Here is a 22,196-nt window from a genome sequence, read left to right on the forward strand (position 1 = left end):
AGTCCAACAGCTCGGAACTTTATAGGCTAAAATAGGAACCCCAAACATCCCTGGACTCTTTCCAACAGTATAAACGATTCATTCATTTGAAATGACAGCTTATATTAGGCTCACTGACACGGGAGTCCTTCCATCATTCCTAATCCGAGAGTGTGGTGGGCACCTCTCCAGAATCTGAAAGCATTTGAGATCTCTGGCATTAAACAAAGGCTTATGGATGGATTTTGCAATGCCAGGTATCACAGCCAGCAAGCCTGCTCCTAAGACAGAAACACAAAGGTCCATCCGGAATGCCTAGTGAAGGGCATTTGATGGTCTGGCAAGAAGGCAGGCTATATGCTCAGGAAAAAAAGACGCCAAGTGCCTAAAGGCTCTCATTGTACAACGCCCACTTAGGGAACCCAAATCACATTTTTTTTTTCTGATCAGAGAAACTGATACTTGGTAAAGCTGTAAAAGCCAAGAAGGAAGTATGTTCCAGGAATTAAAGAGAGAGAATACAGACATCCGAACAAGATCACCAATACATTAGAACAATAACAACAAATAATTTTAGGGTTTCCACGGTCTTAAACTCATCTGTCCTCTAGTCCACATGTGTTCTTCCTCCAAGTGTTTGTTCCCTCACAGAGTAATGGCTCCCCTCTTCAGATGTACAAGCCTGATTCCATGAGCCTCAAAATGGAGACACTGTGGTTCCCATGATCTCTGCCTTCTCCTCCTCCTCCCCTCAGATCCCCTCCGTTCTGGGACTGCCTCTTCCTGCTTCAGGACCTCAGGCCCGCGAGGTATGGAATTCCCTCCACACGGAACACTTGGCTCCCTCCCTGCCAACACCCCCACCCACCCAGTCAGTGCCCATGCTCCCCACAGAGCTCACCTCACTTGCTGTTTCCTCAGAGAAGCCTTTGTTCACACACCCAAATGTAAAGCTGGAGCCACCCGTCTACACTCGCATACGTCTACACTTGCATATGTGAGTCTGCTGGCTGCTGAGCACCCCAGCCTCCCTCTAGACTACGCGCACCCTGAGGGAAGGGACCGGGCCTACGCGCTCACCGTTGCACACCCCACACCTGCCTCAGCGTTGGCAGGAGGGCAAGCCCGATGAACATTTGCTTCAGAATGAATTTTCTCTCCACAGAAAGGATTTAGAGGTGGGAAGAGACATGACGCTGGCTTTCAGAGCAGCCTGAGCCCATAAAGTCTTTAAATGTCAGCAGAGATCTTCAGGCACGGCTTAGTCACCGAGCCAGCATGTCTGTGCAAACCTCTTCTTTCCACAGGAGCTCGCCACGGCGTCACATCTGTTCACCTACTCGGGCTTGCAAGGGTGGAAAATTAGCACTTTCTGTGGTGTGCTAGGTTTTGTGTTTGCTTGTTTGCGTGCTAGAAGAAAGAGGCAAAACACAAGGGTTCCTACAACAAGGAGTTATTTAATACATTAACAGAACAGCAGGGCTTTTACCTCCTGCTCCTTCCGTGGATGACTGATTTGAGGACTTTTGGCTACTCTGATGCTACGGTGATCAGGACGATCAAAGCACTCTAGCCAGTGGAGGGAGGTCATGCAGGACTTGCCTGCTCAGCAGGGAAACAGATGCCCCTGGTCTCCGCTGCCACTTTCCTCCTATCAATGAAAATAATGGCGTTTTCAGCAGGGAGTGAGGAAGAGTGAATTACATCATTTTCCCCTTCTTGCTTTGCTGAAGGTGATAAGGATTCCTAACTCACCCTGCATTTGAACTGCTGAAGCTGAAAGGGGGGAAAAAAAAGAGCTCCATCTGTTTATTTTGTGTATGGGCTGACTCCTTGTCTCTGAAATAATCCATGTAAGTTAAGCCTATTGCAGCAGCCACATCTATTTCAAAGCCAAAAACCCAGTCTGTGTTTAAATGACTAATAAGTTAAAGAGCATTGTGGGGTGCTAACCCAAGACAATACTGGTCTGTCTTTTCCATGCTTTTTAAGATTCCCTGAATGTAGCACAGACTTAGCTTTAACATGTGTGCTGTGTCCATGAAGCCACTCCTTCAAGTGCGGGAAAATAAGGACTTCTTCATTTTGTCTTCAAACTTTTGCATCGTTGCTTTAGAGAAACAAATGATTACAAGGTCCAATGAAAAGTACCTACTAAGGAATTCTTTCAGCCGCCACAATACACCCCGACTTCACCCCACCCCCACACATTGACAATTCTTGAGTCTGAGTGAAGCTCCATTTATTGGAAGAGCGACGGGGTACCACAGACTGAAGGCAGGGGGTAAAAAGAGCTGGGGAATTACAAACATTTCACAGAAGTCATTTTTTGTTTTGATTCAGAAGACACAGTGATGCGGTACCACCTATAGAAAGTCTGAGGCTAGACGCTCTGTTCACAGGATGGGAAGACATGCTCCTGACTCATTTGGGTTGGCTCCCCCTTACCCCCAGGACATCTGGGGAGTGCACACTGTTCCAGTGAGGGTTTCCTACCAGGCTCTATACTGACAATTCTGATTTTACAGGAAACCTTAAGCGAGGGCTGTACGTGGAACTGGACAGCAGAGAAGGCGCCATGGGGCGCTTCAGCGCCCAGCTCCCACCTCTGTTTCCCTCCAGTGCCCTGCTTGACCTTCTTCTCTGGGAATCAGGGACAGAGCCTCCAAGGCTGCAGATCTTTGCTCTGCTTACCAGCAGCAAGCCGCCACCACACCCTCACATCCTTTCCGGAAGCTTTCAAACCACAGAGATAAACCCTTCAAAAGATGGGCAGGGCTCCAATTTGTTAACAGCAGTCGTAGAATGCCAGCCTCTAGGCATCGTGGCACCCAAAGCTAAAGGTGAAAAGATATAGAATTAGTGAAATTCAGCTCAATTCCTCCTCTCCAGCTCCCTACCATACCCAACCCCAGAGAAAAGCACAGAGGAAACAAGGTAATGTCTAGACCAGTTTCTTTCCAGCCCAAATGAAGCCAAAGAGATGAAGATATTCAAAGGTGAAATACTGGGGCAGAGCCCAAGCCTCTGATATTGCTACTTCCTTATCCTCCGATTTCCCATCATGTCCCAAGGCCCTGCCAGGTCCAGAACTCCATGAAAGGTTAGGGGAGAGAAGAATCCCATGTCTTCAATCCCATGAATATATGCTGTGTGCGTCTTTATTCCAGCCTTTATAACTTGATCTTCGCTTTGCCTATCTTCTTTACCCCATCAGTCTAGTTAATTTGGTCCACAAGAATTTATTAACTCCCAGATCCAGCACACTTAGGAAGACTGGCTCCTTCATCCTAGATGAAAGACCCACCAGTCACCACGAGACAGCTGAATGCGGGTCATTTTGAGTTTATTCTTTTTTTACCCCTGAGCCCACAGAAAGGCTCCAGGTGCCTATACTCCAGGTAGAAACAGAAAGAATTTCTTCAGAGTGCTACAAACCAGAACCGGCTTTTTAAACACCCGTCCCCTGCCCCCCAACCCCCGCCCCCACCGAGTCTCTGTGGCTGAGCCCACTATCCCCAGCTTCCACAATAATCTTGGACCTTGGCAGAAGACAGGCAGCTAAATCTGAGCTGTGTCACGAGGCCACTGGCTGGGGAGCAAGAATATCTAAACACAAACCAAGGCGAGAGCAATAGGCCAGGGTTTCTGCAGAGTCCCTTTTGGCTCCTGTGGCTACAGAGCCCTGACAGCCTAAAGATAACCCCAGGCTCTCAGAAGGGTCACTTTTAAATAGTAGTTTTAATACCACCAGTCATTTCAGAAGTATTTCCTTCCAGAGCCTGCTTCCATCCACGATGGCGTGCCAAGCCTGCCCAACGATGGCAAGCCCGCTGGAGAGACGAAAGCCCAGAAGGAAGTGGAACAGTCCCAAAGGGAAACAGACAACTCCTAACGTGCTGGGATTCTATTCCATGCCTACACTTGGACTGCTGGGAAAGAATAATTTAGCAAAGAGATACCTTGTAGAAGTGATCTACTGATAATCACTGGAGATTAAAGAGCAGGTAGAAAATTAAACAAAACAATTTATCTCAATGTCTCCTCTTTCTAAAACTGAAGCAGGATAAACTAGGATGGCTACCATCCAGGTTTTCTTTTTGGGGGGGGGCGGGGATATATATATATATATATATATATATATATATATATATTTTTTTTAATAATACTGGGGATCAAACTCAGGACCTCTCTACCACTAAGCTATACCCTCTGCCCCTAATCCAGGAGTTTTTTAGGAAAGCCTTTCCATCCATGAGAAAACTTGTACCTCTTAGTCTGTTTGCTGGACCACACTTTGGCTGAGCAAGGAGAACAGTGTGGAGCCTTCAGCACACACTGTACACACGCAGCCGATGCAGCTGCCAACCAACCACAAAAGTGCCCAGTGGAACCACTCAGAAGAGCCTGCTGCTTTTTTGTTTCCTTTTAAGCCGGGGCCAGAGTTCCCAAGATCTTCCTAAGAACCACTATAATCTGCTCAGCCCCTCACCTATCCACCAAGTGAGCCCTCACTGTCCTAAATGGCAGTCAGCCAGGGGCTGGTGTACAAGGGACAGGTGCTCAGTGGGCTATTTTCAGTCGCTATCAGCTCAAGCGCGAGCTGCACATGCTCAGTAGGCAGGCAAGTTCTGATTGCATTTCAAACTCTGGGCAGCCAAGAGACATCCACCTTTCACAGCTGCCAGGGCAACCAGCTGCCCAGTGCTCCTCCCAAGACGGGAGCAATGAAAACAGTGTAACCTGGCCGGCCACCACGCCAGCGAGCAAGCCGCACCTCTCATTTCACTGCCTGGGTTATTCTGAGCTGGGCTTATTGACACTCCATGGCAACATGGGAACAAAGGGCCAGCTAGAGGGATTTACACGTCTTGCAAAAGTTGCTAGAAAAGTCAGCAGCTCAGCCTTCAGTCTTCATAATAAAGTAGCAGTGGAATTACTGTTAGATCATCGTTGTTTGCTGCTGTTGTGATTATTTGTGAGCTACCTGGAACAAAGGTCTACTCCTGACCCTAAGGTTTTGTTTTTGTTTTGTTTTTGTTTTGTTGGCCACCACCAAGTTGCTATAGTTGGGATGCCTTTGAAAATGCAGCATGTGGGCCTGTCTGCCCCAACCCTGCAGGGGGAATAGTTTTTCCCATCCCTTCACCTCTTGTCTTGCCGGAGCCTATGATCCACCTCCACCACACAACCCTTTCAAAGCACACAAGTTACGTCTCATTAATACTTCAATAGCTCTCACTGCCCTCAGGATACAAGACAAACACCTTAGGCACATGGCCCTGCCGGGGTAGTAGGATCTCAACTCAACCAAAGTGCCTTCCGGAGGCTGCTCCGGCCATGCTGGTCCACCCGAGCGGTGTCCTCTATACCCTCCACGTCTCTGGGCTGGGCCCTTCTTCTCTCTAAAAAGTCTCCCTCAGTCCTTCCTTTGCTGGTATAATGCCTGTTCATCCCTCCAAACCCGACCTCCCTGGACCGCTGTCCTCAATCCTAGCCCAGTGTGCCACAAGGGCCCTTCCTGTCCACACCCCCAGGGCAGTGCTGTAAACTTGGTTTCCTCTAACTAGACTGCGACTTCCTGACAGCAGGAACCCCTTCTAGGTGTGCTGACATCACCAGTGCCTACCTGTGTGCTCAGGCTTACTTATCAACTGGAAGGATGTAAGGCTGTCTTATAACTGATTCTCTTTCCCAAACTCAGAATAAATTCTTCGAAAGGATGTGCTTTCTTACCATATCCTCAGCCCAGATCAGTTCCTCAGTCTCTTATAATATTATCTTTTTGATATTGTGGTAATTATTATTGTAGCCAGCAGTACTTTATTCATTCAGCACCGACAACACACCAGGCAATGTCATAGACACTAGGGATAAAACGATGAACACCACCAAGTCCCAGTCTCTCTCAATCTAGGGCTCACTTTGCACGGATGGCTCCTCACCACCATCCCATTACTGGCCAGCACGGTGCTGTGGTAACGGTGCTGAGAGGTGCAGTAAACCACACACAGAGAGACACAGGAACAAGGAAGAAGGTGGCTCCCGACGGTGTTTGACTCTACTGGTTCCTATGCATGGTCAAGAGCCTTCCCTTCAGAAGATACTCATTGGCAACATTATCTGTATCAAAAATTACCCTAACCCTCTGCAAATGTGACACATATGAACTAGGACATGATGTTAAAGATAAACAAAAGCCATGACTGCAGCATTATATACATCACAGGAGTCAAACTGTAAACTGGACTGTGGTTCGGTTTTGTTTTTTTTTTTTTTTTTTCTATCTACTCTTCACAACTTTCCTGAATGGGACTGGGTTTTGGGCGGTGGAGATTGTTTTTTTGTTTTTAATTCAAACTGGCTTAGTGTAAGTACCAGAATTCAGAAAGTCAAACAAAGCCAGCAAAGAATAAAGAGGGAAATCTCCCCCTCCAAATCACTGTTTGAATTAAAAAAAAAATACAGGCAGAGGTTTGGGTTTGTTTTTCTTTTTAAAAGGTGAATTTCACCAACCACTTCCAAGAGGAATTTCTCATTCTTCCTCCTTTCCTTCTCTTCTTCCCACATCCCCCAAAGATACATATCCTCAGAAAGTCCATGCTCCACTCTGACCCATAACAAAGAATTAGATGCAGCATTACCGTGGATCTAGGAAACACCCCGCTCTGCAGAGCTCAGATTCAGCTGATTAGAATCAGGCAGCAGCTGTTCCAGTGTTATGACCACGGCTGAGAAGGCACAAACGTAAACTTCCCTCTTCCTGTCAAATCACTGGCTTGGAGAGAGGGGACGGTCAGGCTACATGAAGTTGTTATAAAAAAAGAAAAAAAAAAAAGTAAAAGGTTCGGGGCCAGCACTGTCGGAGACTCCGTGGGTGAGCTGCCAGAGCTTCCACCTGAAGGCGGCGGGGACTTCCGGGCAGCCAGCTGCTGGGAGCAGGCTGGAGTTGTCTTTTTTTAACTGTGGGTTATGACCCATTTGTGGGTAGTGAAATCGATTTAGCGGTTCAAGACAAGGTTTCTCTCTTTCTTTTTAAATGAACTAAAACCAAGTAGAATAAAAAAAGAGAAGAAACAAGAGTACATTAAACACAGTAAGAGTAATCACTCTTTCACGAAATTTTCTTTTCAGACGTGTGCGGGTCCTTCTCCAAAATGTTTCCAAATGTAGATGTACTAGGTCCAGCTCTAAAATGTCTCTTACTGTGAGTCACAGTGAAAATTTTGAAGGCCACCCCGCCCCGTGTCTTAACACTATCTTGGAATCGACATGAGTCGATATCTGAGTAAGTATGACTATTTCATATAACCATTATCTATGGAAGCTTGCCTGAGGTCATGCTGGGCTGCAGAGGAAAGTTCTGGAGGATGGTCAGCTGTGTTTGGGGAGGGATAAATTAATTTTTAAATGTGCTTTGTTTTCCTTCGTGTTTACTTTTCAAGAGCAAAAGTTGCACATTCCTCCAAATCCCCTGCTTCACCAGTTTTTCCATAAAGAGGAGGCAGCATCCGTCTTCTCCCTCTTCAGACCTCTCTCTATGAAAGAGAAGCTTCGAAGCTGTTGCACGCCCACTCACTGTTGACCACAAGGAAACCATTTAATGAGCTAGGGTCTTGGATTTGTTTTCCCATCTGTTCCATACTTGACTTCGAATTTTTTAGAGTCCTCTCCACACCCTACTGCTAACTCCTGTCATATAAATGCATTGAATGTGAACACTTTATAATGTTCACTGGAAAAAAAATTGGACGTGGCTTTAGTTTAACTGCCCACAGCTGAAACAAACATCCCGCAGGAAGGAAAGGCTGAAAGGCAGTTCTGTCACAGCTCACTTTGCCTCAACTAACACACCAATGTTCTGCTGAGGTGAGAAGTTTGACGATGAAGAAGCAGTATCTCCAAAGTGTGCAGCTCCATCAGAGATTTACATTTGAGGTCCTCATAGTGGCAGATAACTCAGTACATCTTGTTTCTCTCCCTAACAAACCCCTGGTATGATGATGTGTCAATGAAAAAGATTTTATTCTGAATGACAGGGATAAATTATAGTAACAAGAAATGAGAGCAACAAACTGAATACTGAGACGTTTCTCTTACATTCATTCACCCCTTCACGAACTTCCTGAATTCTCAATAATGAGAAATTCAAAGAAAGGCTTATTCTATTCTTCATCCTTGGTGGCAAAAGAGGGGCACCTTTGTGGACCCTGACAAAAAGTCTATTGAAGTGATCTCCTCCCTTCCCTCATTGGGTAATTGGGCTGGAAAGTCTGAGTAGTGATGGCTTCAGAAATACTAAAATCAAGTTAACCCAGAAAATAATTTAGTACTTAGCAATCTTCTCTAGGACAGGCCAACATGTCTTGTGACAAACTCTGCAAAAGTCCAGTCTTTCTTGCTGCAATAAAATCTAACCATGGCTTGCAAATTTAATAAAATGCATGTCATCTTAGCTTTGAAATATTTCTGAAGCAGCATTCTGCTTCAAGTTACTTGTGTCATGGTTGTCCCTGCAAATGCTCACAGGGATCATTATCCCTGTAAAACCAAACGTGGAGGTTCTGGAACAAAAATGGACTTCTGCCGGGCGGCACGACAGCAGTATTACAGCATGAGTAGTCTTGCTAATGGGAAGGAAAGGAAGGATATACAGGTAATTAGGGCTCAAGTGCTCTTCTTGGTGAGAGCAAATAAAACTCTTCCTGCAGCTGAAGTTGTATACATAATGAACAAGAAAAATGAATACTGGTAGGAGAGATGAGAAATAAAAAACACAAACCCAGTTAAAAGGGATTCACCATTTACTATTATAAGCTCTCACCTCCATCTCTGAAGTAGATCGGATTGAGCTGGATTCTAGCACATACCAAATATAATGTGAATGTGCATGTGGTTAATTTAGGGTCCTAAAAAATGCAAAATTCTGAAGACAGATAGTGACTGAAACTCTTGAACACCATTCCTCAAAAGCGTATCACACCTTTTACTGGCTGTGTAACCTTCAGCAAGAGTTTTAACCAATTCAAAAGCACACTCCCACTAACCGATCTCACTGGGACAATCATGAGGAACACGGGAAATAACGCAGATGAAAGAGCCCAGCGTCTGGCACGTATTACCCACTCAGTAAGTGTTGCCTACAAGCCATCAAAGAGGTAGTCACAGGAAACAGTATTTTCCAAACTTACGGGGTCTTTCTGGTCCCAGAGCATTTAGGATAACATAGAAATAGAGAAATTCTATTTCTCTCACTTACACTAGTCAAACCTTGCCAAAAATCGCTGTTTGTGACCTATTATTTGAAGTGTTAACACTATACCTAATCAATACTTAGGAGACATTTGGAAATAATTTGGGAGACAAAGGGAAAGAAGGTTTGTTTTTAACAGACTAAGAGGACTACGATACCCAACAAAATATATTAGAACAAAATCTCTATGACTTTCTCATTTATGCACCAAGAATGCCATCTAGCTCCACGGAAGCCCAATTAATAAGGTGCTGTGGCTGCTTCCAAACATCAAACATGGGTCTGCTTCCTTCCAAACGTGGTGGTCTAAAGCCCGGCACTGGACAGTCCATGAGGCCAATATAAAGCTTTTAGTTATCTGCCCTATTATCTCCCTCTTCTGGTTAAGTATTTTGTACTGAACATTTGCTTTATGACTAATGTTGAGTGTATTAGAGTGTACTACACACAGTGAGGGGTTCTCAGTGGTCTTTTTTAAAAATTCCTAGTAAATATGCAAAAACAAAGAGCCTTTTCATAGACTATGCTGTTGACAGTTAACAAGGAGTTGAGTCACAGAGGGAAGATAAGACTAAGGCAAGCGCCGTTGTGATTAGAGCACTCTAGATGTAGCACTCACTGGATATCCTACTCAAAAAAGAAAAAAAGAAAAAGAAAAAAAAGCTATTGCAACTGAAGGATGCTGTGTTCTTCCATATTTGTAAACGTCCTAGTGGTGGTGTTATATTAAATAGCAAAACCTTAGTGGCTTCCATTTCCTTTTCAGCCAGACTAATGTGTTTCATTACAGATCTTCACTGTGGCATTAAGAGGTCACTTGCTGGATTCTTTGGGCAGCTTAAGAGCTTAAAGCAGGAAAAAACAACCCATGGCTTGGTTGCTAATATTGTTCCATAAATGCCCTTTTCACCTCTCTTCCCCATTCTTTCTCCACTTCTCCTTCTCTATTCATACTCCATTTCCACTCTTTTTTTCCCATCCTGCCCACACCATGGGTCCACCAGGAGAGGAGACAAAAACTTAAAGACGGCACCATCACCCAGAACTGACACAGTACGTGGGGGAGGAGGTGGGGGGGCGCATGGAATTTGGGGGGACTTCATGTCACAACATTCTTCAGGTTTTTTTTTAATAATGATAATATTGTGTAGCAATTAAAAAAGGAAAAATCCTAACAACTTGCCTATTATAATAGTTTCCAGACACTGTCAAGTGTCCTTGTATAAAATTCACCCCTCAGCTGAGAACTACAGTTAACCCAGCAAATCTTTCCAGCCCACTTCTTCTTAATTCCTTCAACCTAGGAGCCAACCTCTCTTCTAGTTAAAACACTTCCTATTCCTTTAAACTTGCCACGTAGAATCCTTATTTCATATCTTTTTGGTACTAATTAAAATGATTGTGATCTTATTAGAATGTATCAAACAACACTGCTTAGAAAAGGACATAAACTATAGATACCTAAATTGGTTTACATCAGCACTTTCCAACACAAACTTTATGTCATATACCTTATGCAAATGTAAATTTTCATAGTAGTGAAAAGGGAACAGGTAAAATTCACTTTTTTAATTGTCTTCAAAACCCAGTGGGTACTTTACACATACAGCATATCTCAACTTGCCTTAGCCACACTCTGACCGCTCAACAGCTACCTGTGGCGACCAGACAGGACGATGGAGGTCCACGATGCACGTCAATGAACGCGGGATGGAGGGAGGAGCAGATCAAGTATTATAAACTGAATATGTAACAAAATAGAGTTCTAGTATGTTAAGCACTGATTTCTCCACAGTGTTGGCTACACTAATATTATATGTCTCCTTGGAAACTTACCAAGTATATAAAGCTGATCACCACACCCACAAAAGCCTGTACTAGGACCATCAGTCTTACTGTCTCATCTGATCACAAGGCTGGGAGTCACACTATACGTACCACTCTTCATGGAGCAACCTTTGTAAAAGATAGTGTGAACTGCTCAGTGAACAGTAAAATAGAGTTTGTTTATATATCTAGAAAGATGTATACCAACATGCTAATGCTAAAAGCAGTTACATGTAAGTTCAGGGAATTATAGACAACTTTTATTTTCTTTATCTCTTGATTATCTCTTTTGTGGACTCTGATAGGGGCAGTACCATCCCTAAGTAGCTTTTGGCAAATGGGGAGAAGGGAGGATTGCAAGTATGAGGAAGAGCCTGAGATGCCAAAGGCTCTCAAATGCCTGTGTGGTCCCACACAGCTCAGAGTTACCCTGTGCCCCCACAGGGTCTGACTGTCCCACTGAACATTCATTTACATGAAAAACCTTTGTATAATTAATTGAGATTAATACCTAACTCTGTCATACATAAAAATACAAAGTAGGTCTTATCACTGTCTTAACATATACAGAATTGTCCCAAAATATAACTACTGTGAAAATCAAGGGACAACAGTTCTCTGTTCTGTTGGGACACTACAAAAATTTGTTCATCAAATGGGAAAATTCAATAACTGAAGGCAAGACCGCGTGAGATAATTAAGTCACCAATACAATCCGCTAGTACCAACCTGTTTTCTGTTTTCTAAGACATCAAAGATTATCATGTACGTGTGTGTGTGTTTATACATATATTATTACTTCATTATATCTTCTAGTGCACTCAAACCCAACTACACTAGACTATATTACATTTGTTTTACATATCATTTTAATTATATGACATGACATATTTAATTACATAATATTTTAAAAGAATTTTCTCTATTTCAGATAGGGAATTATACTGAATTTTTAAAATTTATGTTTATAAGAATGATGTAGTGTGTATAAGAATTACACTTCAAGAAAATCAAAGGGCATTATCAAATATATATCATAAAAAGTGTTCACATTAAAAAAAATGAAATCTAGACACAGACCATATATCTTTCAGAAAAATTAATTCAAAGTAAATCACAGACCTAACTGTAAAACATATCACCATAAAACTATTATTAGATAACATAGGAAAAACCTAGATGACCTCACTGAGTATGGGAATAACTTTTCAGAGGCACGATCCATAAAAGAATTAATTAATAAGCTGGACTCTATTAAAATTAAAAACTTCTGCTCTATGAAAGACAATGTCAGAAGAATGAGAAGACAAGCCACAGACTGGGAGAAAATATAGGCAAAAGACATATCTGATAAAAGTCTGTTATCAAAAATACACAAAGAACTCTGAAAACTCAACAATGAGAAAACAAACAATGCAGTTAAAAAATGGGCCAAAGACCTCAAAGATACCTCACTCAAGATATGCAGATGGCAAACAGGCATATGAAAAGATGCTCCACATCAGATGTCATCAGAGAAATGCAAATTAAAACGACGAGATACCACCACACACCTATTAGAATGGCCAAAACCCAGAACACTGATAACACCCCATGCTGGCAAGACTGTGGAGCAACAGGAACTCTCATTCATCACTGATGGGAATGCAAAATGGAACGGCCTCTTAGGAAAACAGTTTGGCAGTTTCTTACAAAACTAAACATACTCTTACCATACAAACCAACAATTGTGCTCTGAGATATTTACTCAAAGGATTTAAAAACTTACATCCACACAAAAACCTGCACATGGATGTTTATGGCAGCTTTATCCATTATTGCCAAAACTTGGAAGCGACCAAGATGTTCTTCAGTAGATGAATGGATAAATCAACTATGGTACATCCAGACAATGAAACATTATTCAGCACTAAAAAGAAATGAACTATTAAGCCATCAAGAGACATGGAGGGAAGTTAAATCCATATTAAGTGGAAGAAGAATCAGCGGTTGGCAGGGGTTGCGGAGGTCGGAAGGGATGAACAAGTGGAGCACAAAGGATTTTTAGGGCAGTGAAATACTCCATGATACTATAATGATGGATAAATGTCATTACACATTTGTCCAAACCCACAGAGAGTTCACAAGAGTGAACGAATCCTAATGTAATCCATGGACTGGGGTGATTATGATGTGTCAATGTAGGCTCGTTAACTATAACAAATATGCCACTTTGGTGGGGGATCTTGAAGATGGGGGAGGCTATGCATGTGTAGGGGCAGGGGGTATATGAGAAATCTCTGGACCTTCCTCTCAATTTTGCTGTGAACCTAAAAAACAGCTTTAAAAAAATAAACTCTCAAAATCGGAGGGAAGGGAGGATTGTTAAATCTGATAGGATTAAGAATGAACTAGTGTAAACAGAATAGTATCTTATCCTACCCCAAATAGCTGTGAGCCACTTACCTTCCATACTAGGGGAAGGGAAAGCAATCATCACTAGCACAGGAAGAATCATCACTCCATCTACCATTGTACAACTGTGGAGGGAAAAAAGAGACATCAGGAAAATTAAAAAATGAAACTGTAGGATGACAACTTAAATTAAGCACACCATCTTCAAATTGCCATTCAAGGCCTTTCTTACAAATCCCCCTCACATATGTTGCCTTATTTCTTAGTACATTTAAACATATACCCTTTTACACGGATCTAAACAAATCATCTTAAAGAGGTAATCAGATTTACTTCCCACGGGTGGCCCCTCTCAGGCAACTTTCTCTGAGTCTTACAAAGAACTCAAAAGGGACATGAAAAATTCTCAGCTGGGCCAGGCATTCCTGAAGGACCTGAGGTTTGAATTTTGTCTTATCCTATCAGATGCAAAATTGGCATCAGGTTAAACCCTCTGAGAAGCATGAATACACTGTTCTAGTATGATGTTAAAGATTAAGTCACTGAATAATCCAAGCCTATGTTTGAGTCTTACTTTTCTTTCAAAAGGATTAGAGGTAGAGCAACTACATCAAAGATAAAACAAAACAGAAACTGTAACTTATCCCTCATCTATGGCAAAGCAATGCATTCTTACATGAATCTCAAACTTGACAAAGCACAGACACAGGACAGGAAGAAATCATATAAAATTTTAACATATCAAACTATAATGGAGAAAACATAAGATACATTATATAAATTTCAAGTTGATATTGCCCTAAGACTACACTGGCAGAAGCTCAATTTTCTGAGTCAAAGGACTACAACAAATTTTCCATTTGAATAATTCCTGCAAAATTTTGGAAATATGATGCGAGTTTGGTTATATGAATTCTTTATTACACGGAATAATTTTAAGAAATTAAACATTTAGCTAGTTGCAATTTTCTGGATGGTAAAATGAAGAGGAAGCCGGTAAAGTCCTTTAATGACTAGGTTAGTGTGCTATCTTACTCCTACAGCTTTAGAGCAAAGAGTAGAAGCCCTGCTATTGAAGGGGTCTAGAATGTCCGACACCTTTTGACTCATCAGCTTAAAATCACACTTTTTGGTTACTAGTCTGATTGTTCATTCCGCATGCCCCTATCCTATCTTACCATACTTCAGTTTGTCCATAATTGTATTTCAGACTATGCCTTCTCTAATAGCAAGGTGAGGGAGGGGGTAAAGGAGAGTTTAATGGACCTGGCTTTTATATTTTTGAAAGCACATGGAACCTGAGTGATCCCCTTTTACTGTTGTCGTTGTTGTTGTCATTTCCATGTTCACATAGATCTTTTCTGCAGCAAGCTCTTATTTGTGACATACAAATGCCTCACTTGACCTTGGGGCCCTCACAACCAGACATTGGCTCCTCCATCACCATCTCACCTCCATGCCTTGGAACAGGAACACACTGTTGGTTCCTTCCACCTCAAATGCCCGGCGTCTCCTCCTCCACCCCTCTCCTACCCAATTCCCTCCTCCCGTCATTCATGATCTAGCTCAAAAGGCAAACGCTTGGTGCAACAACTCTTTAACAGCAGTGATTTCAATCCCCCAGCACTGGTCTAATGCCACTCGGAATCAATCATGTGTCTATGTCAGTCTCCACCACTAGCCCACTTGCCTCCAAAAGGGGTACAAGCATCCAAGGATCACACAAGACTATTCATTAAATTATGGGATGAAGATGCTAACATTTGCATCTTACAAAAAATGTTTGAATCTAATACAGCAATAATTAACCTGAGCCTTTATTTGGTCTCTGTCTCAGTTCCTTGTGACAGTCTAGTACAAGAGGTATCCTGCAGAAAAAGTGGGAGTTACCTAATGTGAAAGAATGGACATGGTTTGCTTATAGAATACAGCCATGTGCTATACTTTGGAGGGTCCATTTAAGTGGAATTACAGGTTGTAATGTCTAGTTATAATGAAATGAGCCCTCCCCAAATTGCAAGTATTCAAAAACATTAAAGAAACTACAAATTGAATGTTATTAATGAAAGCACCAGAGAAGAGTTAAGAAAATGATGGAGCTGGTATCTCTATTCCTAGTCGTTCTTTCTTAATCACTTTACTAGAGAAAAGCAATTAACACTCAGTGCAATCCAGACATGAAGCAGGCTCCCCAAAATCAAAATTTAAAAATACCTGAAAAACTCATTTGCCTCCAGTATCCTAAACAATAAACTTTATCCTGAGTGACTTGAGATTTTAGTCCATAATACAATGTCATTACCATTAGCAATACGTTAAATATTTCATCTTAAATCTTTCTAAAATTCTATTCTATATGTTTTATAATACCTACTTTTACTTTATATAAAACTTATAACCAACATACATATTGAGAGTGCATGCTCAAAAAACGTTTTAACTGATAGGACATACCATTAAAAGCCTTTGAAAACTACTATACTATCTCAGTCTTATCTCTGAAGCCCGAGTCTATCTTCCCTTACTTCTACAACTATGGAGAGCCTACTACATACTAGAAACTAGAAACATAAAATGATAAAGGTATAAAAATATGGTTCTTACTATCATGGACCTTACATGATCTATCTATGGTGGTAATCAAATAATCACCTAGAAGATGCACAATTAAAAACTGAACTAAGTGTTAGGAAGAAACAAGGCTAAACCAAAAAACAACTAGAGATATTCTGGAGGGTGGAGGAGTTTCCCTGGGGAGGTCACATCTAAGAAGGAGCCAGAAGGATGAGCAGGAAGTCCTATAAAAAGGCTAAGCGTCCGTGAGCCAGCACGTGTGCGTGCGCGTGCGCGTGATGGGGTGGGTAGCCAGCTGGGGCGGAGACAGGAGAGCGTTTAAGGATAAAGGCACAGCTTCTCAGCTTCTCTACAGGCCCTGTGGCCGGGGGAGCATGGTGTGTCCTAAAGACTGAAGGCATATTTCACACGTGAAAAAATAACCAGGCTAGGACACCGAGAGCCTAGACAGGAGTTACAAGGAGAGGAAACCCAAAAAGGCTGGAGCGGTAGCCCCCGGTCAGAACCCAGGTGGAACATGGTAAGCCCTAGCAAGCCCGCTACTCACCTCTCTTCATTCCTTGCCGAGGCCCCTCCCCACCCCATTCTCTCAGGCACCCCAACCAGCTGGCTTCCGGCCCCTCTCTGGACCTTTGTATATGTGATGCTCCCGGTGACTGGGCCCTTCTTTCAGGACCCACCTGACAAGTTTCTACTTATCCTTCAAGTCTCAACTTAAATGTCACTTCCTTCTAGAAGCTTGCCTGAACCCTCATATGCCCTCATTACACTCTCATATACCACTTCGTTAATTTTCATTCACAGCACTTATCATGATTAATAATTATATATTCATACTTGGGTGATGCTTATGAACATCTGTCTCCCTCACTACACTGTAAACGTCATGGTAGCAAAATCTAGTCTATTCTGTTCATCACTACCAGAGCCAAGTAGGTGCACATTTAACACCTGTTGAATTCAAATTTTCCAAGAATTAATCAGCTCAATTTAACTCTAAATCCCAAAGAATTAGAAACTACCCCCCCGCCCCACTCCTAACACACAAGCACACACACGCCTGCAAAGGAGTAGCACGATTAAGACATTTATCGTCTCTGTAACTTTAATCTCTAGAACTTAGTTCAGGTGATAAATAAAGCCAGCAGGTAACAAGCTTCAAGCTTCAAAATCAAGAATCCTTTCCTATTTAAAAATAATTCTAAAAGACAATCATCATTGGCAATTTTTTCTGTCATAAAGCCAACAAGAGCCCATGCCCCCAAACATCTTTTAACAGATTATTATTGTACAAGCAAAATTAAAACACAGTAATTTAGGCTCCTAAATGGAAAATAGGGGGAAAAAAGTTATAAATTCAGGCTTCCAAACTAATCTGCTATTTCTAGATAGCTAGCTCAAAATCTGCCAGAAGTCTTTGGGGAAAACAATGTAACAATGTCAGCATCACTTGGTCGCCATTTTGTTCATTGTCTGCAGTGTCTCTGCCGACCAGTTAATTCGGCTATTAAAAATGATACTTTCAAAAGGAAAGGTGTGGGAGGGGAATGTAGAAAGGAGAATGTTCTGAAATAAATTTCCTGATCATATTTTAATCATAAAAAAAAAATCAATATGCTTAAGTCCCAACTGGAAGCCCCAAGGATCGATGTCTAATTTCAAAATATCCTAAAAAGAACATATTGTTTTTGAAAGTAATTTTCAACCCCTTTACTCTCAAGTATTTTTGGCTAAGGAGTTTCAGATGTAGGTTGGCAAAAAAGTGGAACTGGTGGTGGAAAAGGGAGTGGTAATGCTTCAAGAGTTCAGGGATGTTTTACTCCAGTGGTTTCCAAACTTTTGGTCTCAGAATCTATACTCTTAAACGTTATTGGGGGGGGGGGGGGGAATAAATTGGGAGTTCAAGATTTGCAGATACTAACTACTATATATAAAATAGATAAACAAGTTTATACTGTATAGCACAGGGAACTGTATTCAGTATCTTGTAATAACTTATGGTGAAAAAGAATATGAAAACAAATATATGTATATTCCTATATGACTGAAGTATTGTGCTGTGCACCAGAAATTGACACAACATTGTAAACTGACTATAAACTTCAATAAAAATATATTTTAAAACAAGTCAATACAAAAAAAAAGTTATTGAGGACTCTAAGGAACTTGCCTATGTGGGCTATTTCTATCAATACATACTCTATTAGAAATTAAAATGGAGAATGTTTTAAATACTGTATTTGTTTTAAAATAACAATAAATATATTACCTTATATATTTAAATTAAAAAAGAACTACATTTTCTCCCCCCAAAATATGTATATAGTGAGGAAAGTGGCATTAGTTTGCATTTTTGCAAATTGCTATAATGTTTGGCTTAGTAGAAAGCACTGGATTCTCATATATGTCTCTGCATTCAACCCGTTATGACTGACTGAATGTTGTATTGATTAAGTATATATGGAGAATCCAGCATCACACATGAAGCATATATGTCACCAGAAGAAGGACCTTGTGGGACCCCTGAGAAAGTTTTGGAAACTCCAGAGAATCCTGGACCACACTTTGAGATGCACTGCCTTACTCTTACATGATCAGTCCTTCTACAATACCAGGTAACCAGATGGTACCAGGTATTTTAGGCTGAGCATGTGCTCAATACCTGACAAAAATGTTACTGCTCCATAGGTTTAGAAATCTCATTAAACTCTCTAACATCAAGGAAGTCAACAAGTCTAATGGTCAAGGAAGAAGGCATTAGATATGTATTTCATGTAGGAATAATACTTTATGTACAGAACTAAATATTTTTGAATGAGACATAAAACTCTGATAAGAAGGTACTCCAGTGTCCCATCTCTTTTAGGTCTAACCAAATCCTTTTGCAATGTTCTAAGGCCAAAATCCCTAACTGAAAAAATGCATAGGCTACTAGGGATTACAGAATATTATCTGAAAGGTTCATAGTATGAATTCTGCCCCTAGTATATACCACCTCCTTTCTGTTCTTGGATGGGACCCTCTATCCCTGGTAACTGATCTTACTATTTCAGACCAAGGCAAGGAGCTATTTAGAAAAAGGTTAGGGACCTCCTGTCTTAAGTGAGATACCCTCTTTAAATCAGTACCACCTCTCACAATGTCTCAAGACTATTCTCTTGGGAGACAGAACAGTTCCATGATATTTTACTAAAAACAAGACCACAGGGCAAAACAGAGCTGCTCTCTAAATCCCATGGGACTTTTCAAACTCCATTTATAGAGCAGACTGATATTCGGTTAAGGAGCTAGTGTTAAGCTCAATTTTTAACATGTGCGGGCTTGAGACCAAGCTTGGCACTTCTTTTGCTCATCACAATTTTATAGCTGGATAAAGCCACACATATACTGCAATACATTATTCCCCCCAAAGTCACAAAGCATCTTGATGTCAGTCACAGAATAATCAAGGGTATAATATACTCTATCTTCAACCTTTAGAACTCAAATTAAGCAGTCGACTTGATAATCTACTATAAGAATAAAAGATATTTCTGAAACCTAGACTTTGAACAATACACAACTTGTTATCTGTATGTTGAGGATGAAGGGAAAGCTGTAAGATCTACTCTCAGATTCTTTCCCATTGGAAAATTCTAGAAAGTGTTCATCTGCCTGGCCTGGTGGCCTAGACTCTTTTGGTTTATCCATTTATTCAGCACATAATTTACTGAGCACCTACTCATTCAACACGGACTTTCTTGTTACTTTCTCCGTTCAACTTCTAATAATCCCCAAGTTACAAAGAATCTTGAAAGATAAGTTGTACATTCACCCACCCCTATTTTGAGTGACTTTTTCACCATCCATGTAAAGTCATTCACTCACCATTGGTGACGGCTCTCATGACTGTTCCACAGTAGTTTTTTCTTTATATCTTTTGCTGGCCTATGCTATGCCTTCCATAAGGAAAAAAAAATCACTCTCTTAAATATAAAAAGTAGAGGCAAACAGAAGAAGAATTAGAGTGACTCTGCTTTGCTCTTAGTTATCGTCAACATTCCACCACTATTGCAGTACCTGCAGTGGGGCTCACTAAGCAACCAGGCACGTGCTTAGGGATTATACGTGTTATCTCATTCAACCCCTCCCCAAAACACTCTAAAATAAATACTCACATTAATCCCATTTTACAGCTAAGAAAATGTGTTCGTAGAAGTAAGTTGCTCAAGGACACAAAGTCAAACACAAGGCCTTCTGACCGGAGTTCAGCTCCTAATCAGCCACCACTCACAACCTTCATTAAACTAGCCAGCCACAGTCTGCTTCTGTTGCCCTTAACATTTTATCCAAGTTTCAACACGTTGTGAGCTTTAACCATCCTGATTTTCCTCTTGGAGAACAATCTTTACTCATGGTTATTTGGGCCACCTTTCAATCATGCCCTCTTTCAATTTCTCTAACCTCAAAATTAACGTCATATACTCTGTAACCTCAGATTATCCCCTTACCCCTGAAAAAAAAAACTTGATGTGAAAGGAGAAACAAGCCACTTTGCCAGTGCACATGTGGTCCCTACCTCCCACCTCCCTTCATTCTTCAGTTCTCTTGTGACTCATATCTCAAAATAAAAGCAGGAATTAGTGTAAGTCAGGCACACTTGAGGGGCAAAGTTAGACCCAGTCAGACAAATTCTAGACATAAAACTTTGAGGGAAGGTATACTTACAACAACTACCGCCAAGTGGGACAAAAATCAGCCATTATGTGACAACAGCTATGTCTCTTCTCTGCTCAACAAACAGAGAGAGAACTCAAGGGCAGCTTGCTCCAAACTACCTGGGCCTTTGGAAAGGGTGAAGAGAGACCTGGGCTGTCAGTTACAGCTGCAAAGAAAGGCTCAACCAAAGCCATCATACCATGTAAGTTAAGTCAGGGTCTTTTCTCTAGTTCACCAATGACCTGTGAAATATTTTTAACACCACACTCTGTCTGAACTGACAATGTGCAAGTTGCCAGGGCGCGGTTTTATATAGACCCCAGTGCTGCCGGAGGGTTGCTGGTGGGGTGTTACTTTCAGAATATTAGCATGTAATTTGATCTTTCGAGATAGATGAATACAAATAGCTTCTTGGACAAGTCCTATAGAACTGAAACCCAGCCCCTGGATCAGTTCATCCTGTAGTTAGAGGAAATAATTACAGATTATTTCAGGAAAGAAAGGGTTTTGACTGAAAGAGTTACACTACAAACATTCCAGCTGTGACAGATGGACCCAAGATACGGTTTGGAAAGAACAGGAAAGAATAATATAATCTGTTTAAAAAAAAAAAAAGGCAAGAGGCAGGGAAATGAGGCTTAATTGAACGAAAATAAATAAAAGGTTGACATTAAGCTACCATAGAAGAACCCAAGAATCCCCAGTAAATTTATTTTAATTATATACAGGATGAAATTGACTCTGTTACACCCTACCAGATATACAGGTAATTAACGAAGCTAAGCTTCTGGGAGTCCAATGTTTAGACCGCCCACCGCCTGCCTTGCTGGTATCTTGAGACTTGGTTTTATTTTGACATGCTTGACTACATGGAAACTGTCCCTCATTTTCCACTTCATTCCCTCTGTATCAAATAGCCATGGCTCTCCTGCTTTGTTTCAACTGATAGGACCCCATCATCTCCCAGCTGTTTTGTTCTCTTCTCCTAGGCAGCTCAGGGCTCCTCTCCTACCAGTCCACAAACTGACTGGGACCTTTTTTTTTTTTTTTTTTTTCAAACCTACTGGTAGGAAAGACCCTGGTATCCCTACCCATTCCCCAACAAAACTGTGAAGTCCATCTAAAATCTCACTTCCTCCCAAAGTCCTCAGCTAGGTGCCTTCTCAGCCCTCAGCCTCATGTCTAATTCTGCCTGCAGCTCCCCCGTTAGCCTAAGGCTGCAGACCTTCTGCCCTCCCATTACCAGACATGGTGTCTCAGGCACTGGCCCCCTGACACAACTGTCCCAACTCTAAGGCTCAGATGACTAACCTGTAATAATCTGAGGGCATGGGCAGGGATTAAATAAAAGAGATGTCAGCACCAGGGACGTATACTTCTCTCTTTAAAACAAAACAAAACAAAACAAAACAAAAAAAAGGGAGATGCTGGAGCATACTTTTGTGGTGGTGAGAAAAGCCACCCTTTATAA

The 22,196-nt window shown here is 41.6% G+C and overlaps 1 protein-coding gene across 4 annotated transcripts in view; it reads right to left on the reverse strand.

The window, feature by feature from the left end:
* Nucleotides 1-22,196, reverse strand: part of ACVR1 (activin A receptor type 1) — a 117,832-nt gene that overhangs the window by 36,084 nt on the left and 59,552 nt on the right. For all 4 annotated transcript variants that reach the window (XM_064484797.1, XM_064484795.1, XM_064484796.1 and 1 more), the window contains one exon: nt 13,505-13,578. In XM_064484797.1, coding sequence (XP_064340867.1) covers nt 13,505-13,571 — 67 coding nt within the window. In that variant the 5' untranslated portion in view covers nt 13,572-13,578. The remainder of the gene's footprint in view (nt 1-13,504; nt 13,579-22,196) is intronic.

Source organism: Camelus dromedarius, chromosome 4, assembly GCF_036321535.1.
Source record: "Camelus dromedarius isolate mCamDro1 chromosome 4, mCamDro1.pat, whole genome shotgun sequence".
NCBI lineage: Eukaryota > Metazoa > Chordata > Mammalia > Artiodactyla > Camelidae > Camelus > Camelus dromedarius.